This window comes from Artibeus jamaicensis, unplaced genomic scaffold (genome assembly GCF_021234435.1).
Source record: "Artibeus jamaicensis isolate MK-2021 breed Jamaican fruit bat unplaced genomic scaffold, CSHL_Jam_final contig_851, whole genome shotgun sequence".
Lineage (NCBI taxonomy): Eukaryota > Metazoa > Chordata > Mammalia > Chiroptera > Phyllostomidae > Artibeus > Artibeus jamaicensis.
The window spans coordinates 15771426-15792178 of NW_026521986.1; the positions used below are offsets into that span (position 1 = coordinate 15771426).

The 20753-nt window shown below is 42.2% G+C and overlaps 1 protein-coding gene across 1 annotated transcript; it reads right to left on the reverse strand.

Moving 5' to 3' along the window:
• Nucleotides 1-1873: 1873 nt before the first annotated feature.
• Nucleotides 1874-19945, reverse strand: NOXRED1 (NADP dependent oxidoreductase domain containing 1). Its single transcript, XM_037145280.2, has 6 exons — nucleotides 19791-19945; nucleotides 17497-17702; nucleotides 8019-8199; nucleotides 7448-7599; nucleotides 6617-6839; nucleotides 1874-2051 (listed from the first exon to the last, which is right to left on the reverse strand). The coding sequence occupies exons 1-6, from the start codon at nucleotides 19943-19945 to the stop codon at nucleotides 1874-1876; spliced, it is 1095 nt and encodes a 364-aa protein (XP_037001175.2).
• Nucleotides 19946-20753: the final 808 nt, after the last annotated feature.

The following is a 20753-nucleotide window of genomic DNA, read 5'->3' on the forward strand; positions in this document are numbered from 1 at the left end:
TTTGCCTGACTCATAATTAAGCAAAAAAATAAAAATGGATGTGATTCCCCTGGGGCCATAGTACTTTTCCTGTACAGTGAATGGCTTTGGTCAAAAGCACATGGCAGTCAGCACACGATGGTTCCATGCAGTGACAGCATGGTCAGTGTCACCTTGCTCAACTTGATGGCCACTGCTGTTGTTTTCTACTGTGTTACAGTTGACAAAGTATTTACAGAACTTACAAGGGGGGGGGCCAAAAAATGGAATCTCTATTAAAAAAATTGGGTATTTATTCTTACATGTTTAAAATTTAGTAACCTTCAAAGTACTCTTCATTTGCTGCGATACATCTATCAAGACATTTTTTCCCACTGCTCAAAACAGTTTTTGAACGTTGGCTGGTGTGGCTCAATGGATTGAGCGTGGGCCTGTGAAGCAGGGGGTCACCAGTTCAATTCCTGGTCAGGGCACATGCCTGGGTTGCAGGCCAGGTCCCTGGTGGGGGACACATGAGAGGCAACCACACATTGATGTTTCTCTCCCACTCTCTTTCCTTCCCTTCCCCTCTCTCTAAAAATAAATAAAATGTTTTTTTTTAAAAACCTCCCAAATTAAAACAAAACAAAACAAACAAAAAAACCCCACAGTTTTTGAACTTGTCAGTTTTGATACCTTTTAGTGCTTCTGCTGTTTTTTGTTTCACCTCTTCCACATTGGCAACACATTTCCCTTTGAGGACTTTTTTCATCCAGGAAACAAAAAAAGTTGCTTGGGTGAGATCAGATGAATAGGGGGGTGGGGCACGGGGATCATGTCGTTTTTGATCAAAAACTGCTAAACACTCAGTGTGGTGTAGGCAGGTGTGCTTGTAAATCACCCACCATGAGATGGGCAAACACACTGAGAGTCTTCAAAAAAACTCACCGAAGCCAAACACAGCCGCTCACAACACCACCCGCTGGTCCACTGACACGGACGGGTTCCTAGAACACCGAGCAGGAGGAGGCCTGTACTACAAGGGGCCTGCCCATCAGAAGGTAATATTGGTTTTGGGGGGTCTCCCCCTACTAAAGGAAATAAATTAGCACTATAGAAATAAGATCTACAGTTTTAGAAATTATTTTCAGTCATTTAATATAAACCTATTCTTTTAAACGTCTGTACCGTTGCCTGGGCCAGGTGCCTCTGTTGGCTGGAACACTGTTCCATACACCGGAGAGGATGCAGTCTCCACCCCCGGTCAGGGCGTGTCCAGGAGGCAACCCGTGGATGCTGCTCCCCCCTGCCCCTCTGCCCTTCCCTCCCTCCCTCTCTCTCTCTCTAAAATCAGTGAAAACATATCCTAGGGTGAAAATTTAAAAATAAATGAACAAACCTAAAATTAATGTTTGTACAGTTTAAGATACTTTAAGTGGGAATGGCTTTAGTGGTAGTATCAATATGCAGCTGAACTGAGCATGAAATGAGTCCTAAGTTGTTTACCATGCATTTCACCTCCCTGTATAAAACGGTAGGAATATCAAGCTGTATTATTTCTCAGCTACACACTGCTACAGGAAAAGAAGCTAATAATGACATTATACCTTCTTAAATTTAGGTTTTAGAAAAGGGATAATTTGCATTAACAAGGCTGTCCTGGGGAAGTAGCTCCCTCAGGTATGTCAGGTTATCAGGTAATTTCATTTGGTAGCTTCTGAAAACCAGATACCACATGTATTCCACTGTAAAGGACCTCTTGTTTTATTCTACATTTTAAAGAGCCATCAATACCATTTTCTAAGTCCTTAGTGCCTAACGCACGGCAAACACATGACTCCCTCTGTTGGCTGTGACGATCCCAGCACACCCTCGGCAGTGGGGGAGCGAATTCTGGTTTCTGGGGTCTCCTCTCTCATTGGGATGGAGAGCCTGTGCGAGCCACATCCTGCTGTTCTTCGGGGAGGGGGATGCCAAATGAATTACAGTACAGGTGGGTGAGGTGGTCTTGGAAAGCAGGGTTGGTCAGGAGGTGGTCGCTAAAGGGAGTTTCCCTGAGTTGCACAGCAGTCAGATCAAACCAGGGGAGACAGCTGGGGTGAAAAAGAAACAATGTTACTTTTTTGTCTGTTTGGTACATCGGATCTGGCTGTAAACATTTCCTTTCACAAATGGCTCCTCCACTTGTTAAATAAGGTTCTTCATTTTCTATATCAAACTAATTAAAATTCATAATTAAATCAAACATTCTCAATATGTGGGTTCTGAAACTGCTCAATATGTGGGTTTAATTATACTTATGATGCACTCTCACACTGATGTATATTTCTCAAAGTGTGTTTTGGGAGGAATTCATAATTAGAGAATGATTATAATGGTAACATGGGCATCCTTTTCGGTAAATTTTCCTTGATTTTAGGAATAGAATACAGAAGATCATGGACACTAGGAATGGAAAATAGCTAATTTCTTTTCAAATATCCTCTTTAAAAAAGGTAACTTCTTCACCTCTGTAGGGAAAGAGTAGAAGTCAATAGCCCACGAATACCTTGCAGCTACCAAATGCTAAAATCACACTTTAAACTGGTAGGAAAGAATTGGCCCCTCTGTAATGTTAGGACAACCTGACACTCTAAAGTGAATAAAAGATGCTAAAAATCCTAAATTTATTAAAGATTTAAATATTCTAAAAAAATCAAAGCAAATCCTAGGGGTGTGTAAGGCAGATGGGAATAAAGGCAGGAAAATGGGACAACTGTAATAGCTTAATCAATTAAATATATTTAAAAATGAAAAAAAAATCCTGGAAGTATATAGAATATTTTGGGATGAAAACAGTCTTTATGAGTTTGGGTTGAAACCCTGAATTTATAAAGAAGTGATGTGACCATTTTGCCTACAAAAATTAGAATCTTCTGAACAGTAAAGTATACCAAAAGAAGAAAAATAATATGAAAAAATATTTCCAATACTCAAAACATATTCCTACTGAAAACCTCCTACAAAACAATAAGTAAAAGCAAACAATCCACATGAAAAATGGCCCAAGGACATAAAATGACAATGAGAGAGAACACAAGGGCAGCAAGTTTGGAAGCTGGAAAGAATATGGATGAATAACGCTAAGCCAAGGCATGGGCCCCTCATGTCTTAGAACCCGCAAGACTCAGGAACTAGTGGGCCAAGTACATCTGGCAGTGGGGGCAAAATGGCCAAAAAGAGGATGATGGCTTAAAAATCTGAAACAGGAGAGTGACCCTCCCAGTACCCTACACAACATTGCCCCATCAGGAGACAGTCCTTCCTCCTCCCTGACAGAAGGTTTATTCTCTGGACAAGGTTAACCAGAGGGTCTCTGGACAAGGGGACAGTGGGCACTGCTGAGGGCAGAGATACGCTGAAAAGAAGGAAAACAAACGGGAAACATATAAACTGAAGGATAAGACCACCCCTCTCCCTACACACAGTTTCCTCTCCACAAGTTGGGGCCCGAGGATTTAAAGATGCCAAGAGTCAGGGTTTCCCAAGGAAACTGCTGACCAAGTCGATCCATAGTAAAGACGACAGTAGCAAACACAGAATTTTAGCAAGTAGCTTTTTAGAAACGAGGAACTTAAAAATGTGAGCTGTCAAGATTCTCCTTGTACTTAAAGCCTCTAAAATGAAAGAAAAAAATAATAAATGAAGTGAATGATAGAGATCAGAACACACGATCAGAGGACAACTCAGATAAGAGATGGTATTGCATAGTAAAATGATGAGAGGGTGCTACAGAAAAAAGGAATATTTGAAGACTAAAAAAAAAAAATCTCTGGGCTCCAGCCATGTAGCTGAGTTGGTTAGAGCATCATCTGGATACACCCAGGTTGCGGGTTTGACCCCCAGTCAGGCAGGACACACACAGGTCAGCCAATGGACGCATCGGCAAGTGGAACAGCAGATGGATGGATGTGTCTCTCTCCCCCTCCCAGCAACCAATGAATTTGTAAACGAATGGAACAACCAATAGATTTTCTCTCTCCACCCCCGAAATCAACAAATACTTTTTAATTATTAAAAATCAAAATAAAGCAAAAGCGAAAATGCTTGAAGTATGATAGCAAAACACTATAGTTGAGGAAATCTCTCAGGAAGCAGAGCAAGAAGACAAAGATAATGAAAATAGGAAAAGTTTTAAAATATCAGATTAGTCCAGAATGTCCACCATTCGACTAGTAAAATATTGATAGAGAGCAGAGGAAATGGGAGGGGAAGAAATTATTGAAGACACAATTGGAGAACTTGACATTCATAGTGAAAAGGACCACTGGGTATTTTCTTTTATCGGTGGCAGTTGCTCGGGTACTTGCTTTATCGTAATTTATTACGGGTATGAATTTATGAAATTTATGGAATTTGAGTTTATGAATTTATGGAATATGTACTTTTCTGTGCATGTGCTATATTTGACAATATCTTTTTAAGGGAAAAGAAAGAAAAGGCCCACTAAGTGCCAACACAGTGAATTAAAATAGATCCGCATCATGAAAGTTCAGGATACTGAAAGTAAAAGACCCTACAAGCTGCCAGAGGAAAAAGAAGCAGGTTCTAGACACAGGATGAATTAAAAAATTAGATGACACTGTGCCTCTCTCTCAGCAGTAACTCTAAAAACTGAAAGACAGTGGAGTAATGCCTCCAATATTCTGAAGGAAAATGATTTCTAACCTAGAATTCTGTACCTGGCTATGTTCTCAATAACATCGTAGGTTAGAATAAAAACTTTTTTCAGACATAGTCTCTGAAAATTAGTTCCTGTACATCCTTTTCTAAGGAAGCTGCGGGAGGAGGACCTGATCCACCCCAGTGAAGGAGCAAGCCGTGCCAGAGCAGGAGCTGCAGAGACAGGTCCCAAGTGAGAGGGCAGGAAGGGAATCCTGGGATAACCGGGAAGGGAAGTCTCCGAACTGAGCATAGCATAGGCCATTGGTGATTAATTAGAATGCAGAGGGGGGACGAATCAAGGATTCGTCCAGGGGTCTGGCTTGAATAACTGGTGAAGAAGACTGTAACTGGATGAGAAACACGGAAGAGCAGGGATGAGAGCAGGGATGCTTCCGGACACATTGAGTTTGAGTGGAGATGGTGAGTGTGAACATACCTGGGCATGAAACTGACGTCCAGGCTGGAGACAGACTCAGCTGTGTCAGGGTAAGGATGGCAACCCAAGTCCCTGAAGTGGACAAGATCCCCCAGGAACCAAGTATAGGATGGAAAGGAAAGAAAGCCTAGGACAGAGCCTTGAAAACTCCCAAATTTAAGGGTGGGGCCGAAGTGGAGCTGGCAAAGGAGGGGCTGGAGAAACAGGAAGAACATGAGGAGAATGTGAGGGCATCGGGAAAGCCAAAAGAAGAGAGAGCGTCAAGAAAAGGATGGCAATTTTCAATAGTGAAAGAAGAAAAGGATTGGAAAGTGTCCTGTGAATTTTGTGATAAAGGAGCATTGTAACAAGGGCAGCACTTTTTCCTATTAGATTATCAAAGATTAAACATCTTGCACTCTCATTAGACTACCAAAGATGAAACATGCACCCTGACTGGTGTGGCTCAGTGGATTGAGTGCTGGGCCTGTGAACCAAATGGTCGCCAGTTCAATTCCCAGTCAGGGCACATGCCTGGGTTGAGGGCCAGGTCCCCAGTGGGGGGCACGTGAGAGGCAACCACACACATTGATGTTTCCTTCCCTCTTTCTCCTTCCCTTCCCCTCTCTAAAAATAAATGAAAATCTTTTAAAAAAGGATTAGACATGCAATGGTACTCTCATACACTACTCGTGGAAATAAAAATAAGCACCACGCTTTCAATAAGTACTTTGGAAATGCCCATTAAATAAAATATATATAATCTCTAACCCAATATATTATTCTAGCTATTCAACAGAAATAGTGGTCTAAGCATGCAAAGTAAGTACAAGAATGTTCAATGCAGCCCTTTAGGTAAAATTGGGGGGGGGGGCTACTACATCACCCTCAAGAGGAAAAAGGATGAATAGATTTAGTTACATGTATCAATGGATGCCTATGCAGTTGCTCATATATGAAATTGATCTGAGTGTACTAACAAAGAATGTATCCATTGTCATGTAATAAGTAAAAATGCAGTGTGTAAGTCCCCGTGTTTCTAAAATATATATGTAGATATAGATGTATACACTTAATATAATAACGGTATAAATATATATTTTAATTTGTTAAGTTTTATTATTCATTTTTTGAGAGGACTGGAGGGAGAAGCATCGAAGTACGATTGCCTCTTGTGTGGCCCCTACTGGGAACCTGGCCTGCAACCCAGGCATGTGTCCTGACCGGGAATCGAACTGGAGAACCTTTGGCTTGCAGGCCGGCATTCAGTCCACTGAGCCGCACCAGCCAGGGCAGTATAAATATTTTTGTAAATGCATACAGAAAAAGACAGAAATAAAAAACACCATAAGAGGTAGTCTATGAAATGGTACTTGGGGAGCAAAGAGGAGCTTTCACTTTTTCCAGAAGTTGGATTATTTTTTACAAGAATGTATTCTCTCTATAAATTTTCAAAGATAACATGAAAGGAAAACGCAGCACCGCATCCTACAAGACAGCAGTGTGGGGGAGTGAGAATGACCAGCCGTTAGGCCTCACCTTCCTGGACACAGGTTCTCAGAATAGCCCGCGCTGAGAAAGTGCCGTAATTGAAATTTTGGGCAAGACGCTCCATCCTTCCTGCATTTCTTGAAGTGCACAGAAGGGAACAGCTCATTCAGAAGCTGAAGCGCTTGAAAGAGACGCGTGCCCCTTGCCTTACAGACGTTTAGAGCTGCGTAGAACACTCCATCCAACCACTTGATATTGAGGATTACTCCGCCTACACATCAACGACAAGGGGGAGACCGGTTAGCGCCATCCAAAGGTTTGCAGGGAACCTGGGAGAAGCCCGGGAAGTGAACAGCCACCTTTTCTCCAAGGCAAGTTGGTCACAAGAACCTGAAGATACGCAAACACTCCCGGACCCCACCCCGTGACCTTTGATAACACATGGTGTATTGACCTTGCCGAGGTAGGACGGGTGTGACTAATGCGGACATTGCTAATGTCAAAAGCACCTCTAGGAATTTCTAGAATGACCCTCACCAGTAAAAAAGGACAAGGGAAAACTGCAAGATTAGAGCAGGGAAAAACCATTCAGTCCCAGACATCCTCCCAGTTAGAGATTAAATGGGCTCTCCCTTCTGGTTGTTTCCAGTTCATCGTGAAAGGGTCGGAATGTTCAGACTTCTCCGCTTTCCCTTATTAGGAGTGCTTTTGTGCCCCCAAAGCTGTCCCTGCACAAAACCTACATAGCCGGGAAGGAACCTAGCTTGTACTCCCCCCACACTCGCCCACCACGTGCACACACAGGGATCTAATAAGATAGCAACGGGCCAAGAGGAGGGTAAGTTTTTACAAAGTGCCAGCACGAGGGGGAGCCATTACCAGCAGGGTTGCAGGGGCAGGTGGCCTGAAGAATCACGGGATCTTGGAGAGCAGCTATGATTTCCTTATTGGCCCCCACGATGTTGGCAAAACCTTCAACACACTGGTACTGAGGCCGCAAGATATTGGTGTGGTTCAGTAGGTTTTTCAACCTGAAAGTAGAGCCGCCAAGACATGGAGCACAGGGCCAGGACTGAAATAAGCCACAGCACCCACTGAGTTCTCACCGAACAAAAGACACCCTCCACCCACCCCATTCCTGCACAGCACAGGTGTGGGTCTGCATTGAGAGCACTACTTGTCAGTCAGACTGTTTAGTCATCCGCCTAGCCGATGCTTACTGATGTTACCACTCACCAGGCACTGGCCTAGACCCTAGGGATGCCAAAATAACATTAGACACATGCTCTCAATCACTGTTCCTGCTGTTGACTGTTGGTTTCCCATCTCATGGATGCACAAGGGGACACAGGTCAGCTTCAAGGAGTGGGAGGCAATGTTCTATTGCAGTTCTAAACATTGCACATCAAAGAAAATGTCCCACTCACAGGTGCTCCCCCTAATGAGGTACCTGGGTATCGGGACGGCAGATACGAAGCTGTACACAATGCAGGTTTTTTTGAAGCTGCTTTGTATTTCCGTGCAGATACTGGGCAGCTGAGATGGCAGGCAACAGAGGAACACCAGGTTGGCCCAGCCGGCCAGGTAAGGGTTATTGTAAAAGCACTGGACTCCCAGTTTCTGGAACTCATCTGGGAGGGATAAAGGAAGACAGAAAGATCACAGTACAGAGGAGCTGCACTTGAACATCACCTGTAGGGAGAGGAAGACAATTATTTTATCTCAACTCTTGTGGTCACAGAAATGAGAAGAGGTCCCCCCCATGCCATCTAAAGCCACGCAGCAGTGCCCTACCCCCATTGCTAAATCAGCAGGTGCCGCTGTAGCTGCACTTGAGGTTATAAGACAATTTGTCCTTTTCTCAAAAGCCAGAGCTTTTCAGATTTTTTTTAGAAAGAAAAATATCTGAAAGAAGCCTTCTGCTCCAATTTATCATGTGCCAGATAATGTACAAAGTACTTCATATGCATTATCTAAGGGAATCCTCATAAGGACCTTATTGTTCCTATATTATTGATGAGGAAACTGAGTCAAGAAATTATGTGACTGGGCCAACATTACTCAGCTAACTGGGTTGAGTTGGTATGAAAGACTAAGTAAGACAGTGGAGGAGTCTAGGGCAGGGGCTGGGAATTAGGAAAATACAAGGTGGGGTAAAAGTAGGTTTACAGTTGTGAGTACATGAAACACAGAGTCTATTCTTATATTATGACATAGTAATTATTGTATTATTCTTCCTACAAACAACCATAAACCTACTTTTGCCCCATTTTGTATACTTATAGTTTCTGTAAAGTACATACAATGTTAAGATATCTATAAAGACAGAAATGTGATAAATCATGTAGTTGCATAAAAACACCTCTTGGTAGTTAATCTTTGGTTGTACTTATTGAAATATGTATTTTCAAAAGTAAAAATGTAAAGTCACATATGGTAGCATGTCTTAAATGTTATTGAAAAAAGGAGTATTAGACATGGGAGAGGTCACTTCTTAACTACCAAGAGTGTATGATAAATTTGGTGCTTAAATTATCTTGGAACTCAGGTACTTACAGGTAATCATTTTAGAAAACATGCACATCCACTCTTCTTTCATATGTGGTTCTCAAAAGTACATAGAAGCTAATGCTGAGCATTTTGAATTCTTGCTTCCTTACACAACATGCAGTGATATTCTAAAATACTAACTTTATTATTAATAAATATATTGCTTCCCCCAAAATATATGTACTTTATTGAAACATCACAAATATTAGTTATATTGATAATATTTTTCTCAATTTGCCTTGAGTAATAAAATTTTAAGATTTCCTTAATACAGAAAGAATATTTACAAATTAATATGAAAAATACAGCCATGCCAACAAAAAAATTGGGCAAAAAGAACTCAAAGACAAAATAGCAATAAACCTATAAAAATATACAATTGTTATAGTGATTAGTGAAGGACATATTAAAATAAGAAACATACATAATAAAGGCCATATATGACAAACCAACTGCTACCATCATATTCAATGGGCAAAAGTTACAAGTGTTCACTTTAAGATCAAGAAAAAACAGGGATGTCCCGCTTTCTCCTCTTGTATTCAACATAGTACTGGATGTCCTAGCCACAGCAATCAGACAAGAAAAAGAAATAAAATTGGAAAGGAAGAAGTAAAACTGTCTTTATGTGCAGATGATGTGATATTATACATAGAGAATCCTAAAGACTCCATCAAGAAACTATTAGAACTGCCTGGCTGATATAGCTCAGTGGATTGAGCACAGGCCTACGAAGCAAAGGGTTGCTAGTTTGATTCCCAGTCAGGGCACATACCTGGGTTGCAGGCCAGGTCCCCAGTAGGGGATAAATGAGAGGCAACCACACATTGATGTTTCTCTCCCACTCTTTCTCCTTCCCGTCCCCTCTCTCTAAAAATAAACAAAATATTTTTTTTTAAAAAGAAACTATTAGAACTGATAAATGGATTCAGCAAAGTAGTAGGATACAAAATTAAATCCAGAAGTCAGTGCATCTTTATATACCAATAATAAACTAACAGAAAAGGAAATTAGGAAAACAATGCCATTTACAATGGCTTCAAAAAGAATAAAATACCTACCAATAAACCTAACCAAGGGTATAAAGACCTGTACTTGGAAAATTATAAGACACTAAAGAAGATACAAATAAGTGGGAGCACATAGTGTGTTCACGCATAAGGATAATTAACATCATTAAAATGTCCATACTACCCAAAGCAACCTACAGATTCAATGCAATTCCTACCAAGATTCCAATGATGTATTTCACAAAACTAGAAGAAATATTTCAAAAATTGATATGGAACCACAAAAGGCCCCACAGAGCAACAGCAGTCCTGAGAAGGAAGAACAAAGTTGAAGAATCACGCTATATAATATCAGATTATACCATAAGTCCATAGTAATCAAAACAGCATAGTACTGGCATTAAAAGACACATAGTTCAATGGAACAGAACAGAGAGCCCAGAAATAAACCCATACCTTTATAGTCAATTAGTATTTGACACAGGAAGCAAGCACATGCAATAGCCAAAGATAGTTTATTCAATAAATGGTGTTGGGAAAGCTGGACAGGTATGTGCAGAAGAATGAAACCACACCACCTTCTTATGCCACACACAAGAATAAATTCAAAATGGATTAAAGACTTAAGCATTAGACCGAAAACCATAAAAATCCTAGAAGAAAACATGGATAACAAAATTTCAGACATAGGTCATAGCAATATTTTATCAGTATATCTCTCTAGGCAAGGGAATAAAAAACAAAAACAAAAACAAAAACAAATGGGACTATATCAAACTAAAAAGTTTTGCACAGCAAAGAAAAGCATCAACAAAATAAAAAGACAACACACAGAATGGAAGAACATATTTGCCAAAACATCTGATAAGGGGCAAATATCCAAAATTTATAAAGAACTCACAAAACTGAACACCAAAAAACCCAAACAACCCAATTTTAAAAAGGGGCAAAGGAGCTGAATAGACAGTTCTCCAAAGAGGACATACAGATAGCCAATAGACATATGAAAAGATGCTCAACGTCACTAGTCATCAGAGAAATGCAAATGGAAACCACAATGAGATATCATCTCACACCTGTCAGAATGGCTCTCATCAATAAATCAACAAACAACAAGTGCTAGGGAGGATGTGGAGAGAGGGGAACCATTTTCGCACTGTTGGTGGGAATGCAGACTGGTGCAGCCACGGTGGAAAGCAGTATGGAGATACCTCAAAAAATTAAACATGGATCTGCCTCTTGACCCAGCGACATGACTCCTGGGACTATATCCAAAGGAACCCAAAACACTAATTTGAAAGAACTTTAAGCACCCCTGTGTTCATTGCAACATTATTTACAATCACCAAGATATGGAAGTAGCCCAGGTGTTCATCGGTACGAGTGGATACAACAACTATTGGACATTTACACAATGGAATACTACTCAACCATAAAAAAGAAGAAAATTTGACCCTTTGCAACAGTGTGGATGGACCTGGAGAACATTATGCTAAGTGAAATAAGCCAGTCAGAGAAAGACAAATACCATATGATTTCACTCATATGTGGAATCTAATGAGCAAACTGAACTAACAAGGAAAATAGAGACAGACTCATAATTAGATAGTAGGATGACAGCTAAGGTCAGGGGAGATGAGTAGGTGAAGGGTTGAGCAAAAAGGAAAAAGGACTCATGGACATGGACAACAGTGTGGTGACTGAGGGGGTGAGGGGGGTATAAGGGAACTAAATGGTAATGGAAAAATACGATAAAAAATTAAACATGTTTTTTAAAAGGAAATAAAAATAAAATAAGAAACATTTAAAAAGCATATTAAAATAGTGATTTTTTAAAAAACAGAGGCTTAGAATTGATGAGTGTCATGAAATGGGTATTCTTACATAATGCTGGTGAAAGTTTACACCTCAGAAACCTTTTTTGAAAGTCAGTTTGAAAAAATGTATTGGAAGTTTAAAATACATTCTTTAAAAATTAAGTATACCTACCATACAACCTATCTATTCCACTCCCACATTCACCCAAGAAAAATTAAAGCATTTGTCTGCACTAATATCTGTGCAGGAATGTTCACAGCAGCTTTATTTGTAAGAGCCCACGACTGGACACAACCCAGGTGTCCGTCAACAGATGAATAGATAAGCTGGGATAGTTATACATTGGAAAACTACTCCAAAATAAAAAGGATGTCAATACATGAAACAACGCGTATCACAAAATATATCTCAGAATAATTATGCAAAGTGAGAGAAGTCAGACCAAACAACAGTACAAACTGTATGATTCCATTTGTATAAAGTTTTAGAAAATGCAAACTAATCCATGATGCTAGAAATCAGATCAGTGGTTTCTTGGGTCAGGGGCTACAAGGAGGTAGAGAGATAGGAATTATAAGGAAACTTTTGGGGATGATGGATAAGTTCATTACCTTGTGTTGATGGTTTCACAGGTATAGACATGCATCAAAACATCAAACTGTACATTTTAAAAATGTGCAGTTTATTGCATACAAATTTTATCTTACTAAGCTGTGCCTGTTCTTTGACTTAGTAATTTTATTTTAAAAATTATGTACAAGGAAATCCAATATGGCACAGTTACACAAATTATCATACAGCTATACTTTGTAATACTATGCAACCTTAAAATCATGATTTTGAAGAATGATATGAGAATATGCTCAAAATACATTAAGTGAGAAAGGAGAATACAAACAACTGTGTATCAACTGAATAGTATCAATTATTGACATAATCTGATGTAATCAAAGGAAAAAAGCAGTTAGGAAATGATATACCTGGTAAGAGGATTCTGGGTAGTTATTATTTATTCTCCTATAGAATAATTTTCTAAATTTCGCCAAGATGGAGGCGTAGGTGGGAACACTTTGTGTCCATGCACAACCAAATCTAAAAAACAACAAAGTTTTAACAACAATAAACGCAACCAAACCACACAGAAAATCGACAATGTAGAGTCCAAAAATAATCAAATGCTCAGCTAAACCGGTAAGAGGGGCAAAGCCAGCAGCTGAGCAGGTTGGCCAAAAAGTTCCCCAACTGGGGTGGTGCACGGGCAGCCGAAGGGGTGGATCCCAGGTGCAGGTTAGCTATGGGGAGACACAGGGAAGAGGCGCAGCTGGCTGTCTGGGTCGAGCATTTGCACACAGATAAACCAGTGAACAGGCGAGCACTGAGACCGCACTGAGTAGGGCAGCGGGCTCTCACATTTGCGCTCAAATAAACAAGCGGGGGAGAGCAGTGGGAGCGGAGAAGACCACCATTGCTTCCTCTCTGACCCCGCCCCCACATTCAGCGACCTGGGTAGCCCCGCCCTGGTAAACAACTAAGGCTCCGCTCCTCATATGTAGTAACAGGCACAAACACATAAAAACATGGCTCAAGAACAACTCAGAGTCCCAGAGCCAATAAATCTAAGCGATGAAGAAATAGCTAAACTTTCAGATGCACAGTTTAAAACACTGGTGATCACTTCCGCCAAGATGGAGGCATAGGTGGATGTGCCGTGCCTTCTCACACAACCAAGATTAGAGAAAACTAAATATTAGCAACAGAAAACACAGCCAGAACACAGAAAATTGAACTTTTCGGAAGTCCATTAACAACAAATTCTTCAGCCTGACCGGTAAGGGGCGAAACCAGCGGCTGGCGGAGCAGGGTTGCACAGGAGAACTCGGTCAGACGGACTCAGGCGCGGAATCCAGGCGCAGGGTCATGGACCTAGTGAGCAACCGCGCGAGCAACCAGGCGAGCGACCGCGGGGGACACAGCCGGGCCGGGGCTGCGTGTTGACTGAGGTCGCGCATTTGTGCGCGGGGTGGACAGGCGAGGAAGTGGGCGATTGGACCGGGCCGGCAGGTCCCCACGGCAAGCGGCAGTGGAGGGCGCCGCCATTTCCCTGCTCTGACCCCACCTCCACATACAGCGTCATAACCCAGCGACTCTGAGCGGCCCGACCCAGGTGAACCACCTAAGGCACTGCTCCTCCGCACCCAGCTGTGAGAAGCGGCAGAGGGGGTCGCCATTTCCCCGCTCGGGCCACGCCCCCACATACAGCGTCACAACCCAGCGACCTGGGAATCCAAGGCGCCACTTCTCCCTTAAAGGGCCCGAACAGACCAAGAATGGCGCAGGAGGATCTCAGAGCCCCAGAAATAAATCTAAGCGATGAAGAAATAGCAAATCTCACAAACGCACAGTTTAAAAAATTGGTTATCAGGATCCTCACAGAACTGGTTGATTATACGCGACAAATTAGACAAATATATGAAGGCGAAACTAACTGAAATGAATGGAATTGCACGGGACACCAATAGCAATGAAAAGGAAACTGGGACTCAAATCAATGGAGTGGACCAGAAGAAAGCAAATAATGGCCAAACAGAAAAGAGTCAAGAAGCAAGAATTCAAAGAAATGAGGAGAGTCTTAGGAACCTCCAGGACATCTTTAAACGCTCCAACATCCGAATTATAGGGGTACCAGAAGGGGGAAAGGCACAGCCACCAGTGGAAAACTTATTTGAACAAATAATAAAGGAGAATTTCCCCAATCTGGCAAAGGAAATAGACTTCCAGGAAATCCAGGAAGCTCAGAGAGTCCCAAAGAAGTTGGACCCAAGAAGGAACACACCAAGGCACATCGTAATTACATTAGCCAAGATAAAAATGAAGGAGAGAATCCTAGAAGCAGCAAGAGCTAAGGGGACAGTCACCTACAAAGGAGTCCCCATCAGACTGTCAGCTGATTTCTCAAAAGAGACCTTACAGGCAAGAAGGGGCTGGAAAGAGGTATTCCAAGTCATGAAATCTAAAGACCTACAACCAAGATTGCTCTATCCAGCAAAACTTTCATTTAAAATGGAAGGACAGATAAGGTGCTTCTCAGATAAGATCAAATTCAAGGAGTTCATCATCACCAAGCCCTTACTATATGAAACGTTAAAGGGACTTATCTAAGAAAAAGAAGTTAAAGAAACATGAACAGTGAAAGGACAACAAACTCACAGTTATTAACAACCACACCTAAAACGAAAGCAAACTAAAAGGACAGCTAGATCAGGAGTGGAAACATAGAAATGAAGATCTCAAGGAGGGTTAGCAACAGGGGAGTGGGAGGAGGAGAAGCGGGGAGAAGGTACAGAAAATAAGTAGCATAGACAGTAGATAGAAAATAGATGGGGGGGCAAGAATAGCATGGGAAATATAGAATCTAAAGGACTTGAGACACATGGTCATAAACTAAAGGGGGGGTGATGGTGGGGATGGGGGGTAGGGTGGAGGGGAATAAAGGGGGAATAGAACAACTGTAACAGCATAATCAGTAAAAAAATTAAATAAATAAATAAATATAAAAATAAAAAAAAATAAAAGCTTTCAAGAATAAAAAAAAAAACAAAACAAAACACTGGTGATCAGGATCCTCACAGAACTGGTTGATTTTAGTCACAAATTAGAGGAACATATGAAGGCTAAACTAATTGAAATGAATGGTAATGCACAGGAAACCAATAGGAATGAAAAGGAGACTGGGACTCAAATCAAGGGAGTAGACCAGAAGGAAGAAAAAAATGACCAAACAGAAAAATATGAAGAAACAAGAATTTAAAAAAATGAGGAGAGGCTTAGGAACCTCCAGGACATCTTTAAACGTTCCAACATTCGAATTATAGGGGTACCAGAAGGGGAAGAGGAACAGTCACGAGCGGGAAACTTATTTGAACAAATAATAAAACAGAACTTCCTCATTCTGGCAAAGGAAATAGACTTCCAGGAAATCCAGGAAGTTCAGAGAGTCCCAAAGAAGTTGGACCCAAGAAGGAACACACCAAGGCACATCATCATTATATTAGCCAAGATTCAAATGAAGGAGAGAATCCTAGAAGCAGCAAGAGATAAGGCGACTGTCACCTACAAAGGAATTCCCATCAGACTGTCAGCAGATTTCTCAAAAGAGACCTTACAGGCAAGAAGGGGCTGGAAAGAGGTATTCCAAGTCATGAAAACCAAAGACCTACAACCAAGACTGTTCTATCCAGCAAAGTTTTCAATTAGAATGAAAGGACAGATAAAGTGCTTCTCAGATAAGACCAAATTCAAGGAGTTCATCATCACCAAGCCCTTATTATATGAAATGTTAAAGGGACTTATCTAAGAAAAAGAAGTTAAAAAAACATGAACAGTGAAAGGACAGCAAACTCACAGTTATCAACAACCACACCTAAAACAAAAGCAAATTAAGAGGACAGCTAGATCAGGAGTGAACCATAGAAATGAAGATTATGTGGAGGATTAGCAACAGGGGAGTGGGAGAAGGAGAAGCGGGGAGAAGGTACAGAAAATAAGTAGCATAGACAGTAGATAGAAAATAGATGGGGGGAAGGTAAGAATAGTAGGGGAAATACAGAATCTAAAGAACTTGAGACACGTGTTCATGAACTAAAGGGGGGTAATGGTGGGGGAGGGGTGTGCAGGGTGGAGGGGAACGGGGGGAATAGAACAAATGTCATGGCATAATCAATAAAAAAATAAAAATATTTTTAAAAAAGAATAATTTTCTAGCCCTGGCTGGTGTAGCTCAGTGGATTGAGCGTGGGCCTGTGAACCAAAGGGTTGCTGATTCGATTCCCAGTCAGGGCACATGCCTGGGTTGCAGCCAAGTCCCCAGTGTGGGACACATGAGGGGCAACCACACATCGATGTTTCTCTCCCTCTCTATCTCCTTCTCGTCCCCTCTCTCTAAAAATAAATAAATAAAATATTTTTAAAAGATAATTTTCTAAACTTTCTATAATATGCACAGAATATTTTACATTTATAAAAATATTTAAGCATAATTTAGATTAGTGCGACATGCAGATCTAAAGTATCTGACAGATCTGACAGTCTGATCATTTTTGACATGCATGCACCATGTAATTCGTTCCTCTTTCAAGAGCTAGAACATTTCCACCTCCCCAGAAAGTTCCCTCGACCTCCCAGGAAGCAATCGCTCTGGTTAGTAAATGGAATCATCAGAAAACTTTTAAAAATCTAGCAAGTGTTACTTTAAAAAACACAAGGCCAACTGTTTGGAACTTCTCAACACCCACCCAACTCACTGGTCCAGTTAGATTTGAACTCTGTATCAAAGACCCAGAGAGAGATCTCACCACCAAGAGTATGAGGAAGGAAGATGGCTATGAAACATTTAAGTGGAGCAGAAAGTTGTAAGGAACAAGTTAAACACCATCTTTCCAGCTCTCTCCACAGCTAGACGGCTGAGAACTCAGCAATGAGGCACGCAGAGGGTTCCCCTTTCACAATGGCCTCGTCACCCAAGCCCCCCTTCTACGGGACACTGCTCCTCACCCAGAGCCTCTGGCCTCCGAGTGGAGATCCGCAGCCTCTCAGCAGGGATGGGGACAAGCTGAAGCAGTACACGAGCCAGCTGCTTCCCGAGGTGGCCACCTCCAATGATGCCCACCTTTAACTCATCATCCTCAGGAGTATTGGCAAGCGATGCAAGCGATTCGGTCGAGGAACATCTGGAAGTTTGCTTCTCCTGTAATAATTTTCTGGAGAATGAACACAAACATAGATACATGCTCGGCCTGGAGTTCTCTGATGTTCTCTGCTTTCACTCCCTCACATGGCAGGCTGGCGGCACCTTGAGCCGTTCAGAGACAAGGCATTCCAGTTATTGCCTTGTGCAACGTCACTAGGGAATGGAATGCTGAGTGAATTTTCCAGAACGTAAAGCATACCCCTTCCAGGGACTAAAACATGTTTAGAACATTTTCAAATGATCATTTTTTGTTACCTGTGCTGTGCATGTCCCTGCCTTCTTAAACACAAGGTCTGGATGGTAAACCTTTATTTTGGACTCAGGGCCATCATTGTGAACAGGCACTGTCATTCAACATCCTGGAACACTGCGGTCCGGCTCCTCATCTCCTGTGCAGACGGCTGTCAGTGTTCCTGGCCATCAGGATGCGCGCACCTGCCTCCTACCACACGCCCTAGTGCGCTTTCTAGTTTGCTGTACCAGTCCTGCACAGATCCAGGAAACAGGTAACTTGGCTTTTTAAAGAACTAAAGGAAAACGGTTTATAATAAGGGAAAACAGACCTGAGAAATTGAGGGTCGGGGATTTGAGTCCTCTCTTTGTTTATTTTTAAAAATATTTTATTTATTTATTTCTAGAGAGAAGGGAAGGGAAGGAGAAAGAGTGGAAGAGAAACATCAACGTGTGGTTGCCTTTCATGTGCCCCCTACTGGGGACCTGGCCCGCCACCCAGGCATGTGCCCTGACTGGGAACCAAACCGGTGACCCTTTGCTACACAGGCCCGTGTCCAATCCACTGAGCTACACCAGCCAGGGCTCTTTATTTTTTTAAAGATTTTATTTATTTATTCTTAGGGAGAAGAAAGGAGGGAGAAAGAGGAGAAAAACATCAATGTGTGGTTTCCTCTTACACACAGCCTACTGGGGACCTGGCCTGCACCCCAGGCATGTGCCCTGACTGGAATCAGACCAGCGACCCTTCGGTTTGCAGGCCAGCACTCAATCCACCGAGCCACCCCAGCCAAGGCGAGCCCTGTCTTTCTAGAGGTTCATTCACTGTTGGTTCTGGACGTATTTTCTTGGCTCAAGATAAGCAAAGTCTGACCTCAGAATACATAAGGCACTGCTTTATGTTGTTATATGGCAACCTTATAATTCGTATTTCAGGGCAAATTGGAGTATTTTTTAAATTAAAGCTCAAAAAATTAGAAAGTAAAGCTCTGGAGTTTCCATATAAGCAATCATAAGCCACATTCTATTTAAAACTTCTCTCTTGGTTGAAAGGAGAATGTGTTCTGCCAGTGCCTGACCCTCCCAAATACAACATCCCTCCTGGAAGTTTCATATTATGATTCCTCACCACTCATCTTGGATTTGACCAATAAGTTTGTGCATTCTTACCAGTCAGCCAATCAGCAAACTCATCGGGCAACCTGCCTCCTTGGGCACCTGCTGTGTCTACAATGTGTTCAGTTCAGCTCTGGTTCCATCAACAAGGAGTTCATCTAATTTCAGAGAAAAGCAAACTGAGCAGTAGCCTGGGGCAGGGATGGTCAAATACTCCAAGAGTGACTTAGAGTCACAGAATCCAAGAGCTTAGTCCTAGGTACCCGACTCTCACATGACTTCTTATTTAAGTGTCTAAAGACACATTGACTGGACTCAGAGCTTCTCTGCAAATCAGTGTTCTTGGTTTCAAGCAAGTCATCTGGCCATAGGGACCCCAAGCCATAGGTGGCTTTCCTGTGAGGGGGCATTCCACTGTTATCGCCCCCCAAAAGGAACTCAGCTCATTTTCATGGAATGACATGTCATTGGTAGCTGTGGAAGACACGAGTGAGTGAATGAACGAATGACTGATGAGTGAACTGATCGCTTACTGAAAGGAAATCACCACTAACCCACGCATTATTACCGAACCACAGCCAAGGGACCCACGCATTTTTCAGGTGTTTTCAGACCCAGGAGGCATAGGCAGTGGGTTGAAAGGTAGGAAGACACTTACCAAAGTTATCCTCCAATATAAAAAGTTAAGGCCATTTGTATTCCTTGCAGTGAGATTCTTCTCCATCTGCCTGACCCTGGAGACGTTGCTTACCTCAAATCACGGAGCAGCTTACAGAAGAAGGTCGCATGGGCACAGCCCTTGATCATCAGCCCCTGGCAACGGCGCTGCAAATACAGCCAGCTGCGGTTTTCCTCTTCAATCCCGCGCTCGAACTGCAGGGACTCAAGGTCCTCTAGCATGGCCATTTCCAAGCCACCATCCCCTGCGGTGACAGAGAGCGGTCAGGTGGCTCCTCGTCCTGGAAGAGGAGGGGATCTAGACAGGAGGATGTGTGTGCCCACGTCACACAAGCTCCTATGGTGAAGGGCTTCAAACCCTATCTCCCCCCAGTTCTGCCTTCCAGCTCTCGTCCACTTCGGTCTCGGTGTCAGTCCTGGAGGACTCCTCAACACTGACTGACTACCCATGAACTGAGAACACCTGGATTCATGAAAATCCTGAACAGAAATCCAAAGTAATGTTCCTCCCCAGGCCCTTCTTTCAGCAGGTGCATTGCTATCGGCAGTGGATTTCATGGGTGCTCTTGGTCTGGGACTTTTCCCTCTCATTTCCTCCTGTTTTACAAATAGGACTCACTCTGACTGGCATGGCTCAGTTGGTTAGGCATCGTCCTATGAACTGAAAGGTCGCTGGTTCGATTCTAGTCGGGGCACGTGCCTGAGTTGCTGGCCAGATAGGGGGTGTGGGAGAGGCAATCAATCAATGTCTTTCTCACACACTGATGTTTCTCCCCCTCTCTCTCTCCCTCCCTTCCCCTCTCTCTAAAAATAAATGAAATCTGTACTTGAATAACAATAAGTTTTAAAAAACTGAAAAAATAAAATCTTTAAAAAATACATTTTTAAAAAAGAAATGACTGAACATTTAGACCACATTTCAAAGAAATTCTTCCCTTTCACTAAACTCTGTGTACCCCTACAGAATGGAAAAGACCCCAAACTAAATATCATGGTCCTTTGCCTATAGCAGGGACATTACACTTTAGAAAATGAA

Bases quoted from the DNA above. Each gene is read 5' to 3' on its own strand.
- NOXRED1 (XM_037145280.2), bottom strand. From the start codon at position 19,945: ATGGCCATGCTAGAGGACCTTGAGTCCCTGCAGTTCGAGCGCGGGATT. The intron at 7,600-8,018 runs GTACCTCATTAG...CTCTACTTTCAG, and splicing joins TCTGCCGTCCCGATACCCAG to GTTGAAAAACCTACTGAACC. The intron at 6,840-7,447 runs GTAATGGCTCCC...GTTGATGTGTAG, and splicing joins CTGCCCCTGCAACCCTGCTG to GCGGAGTAATCCTCAATATC.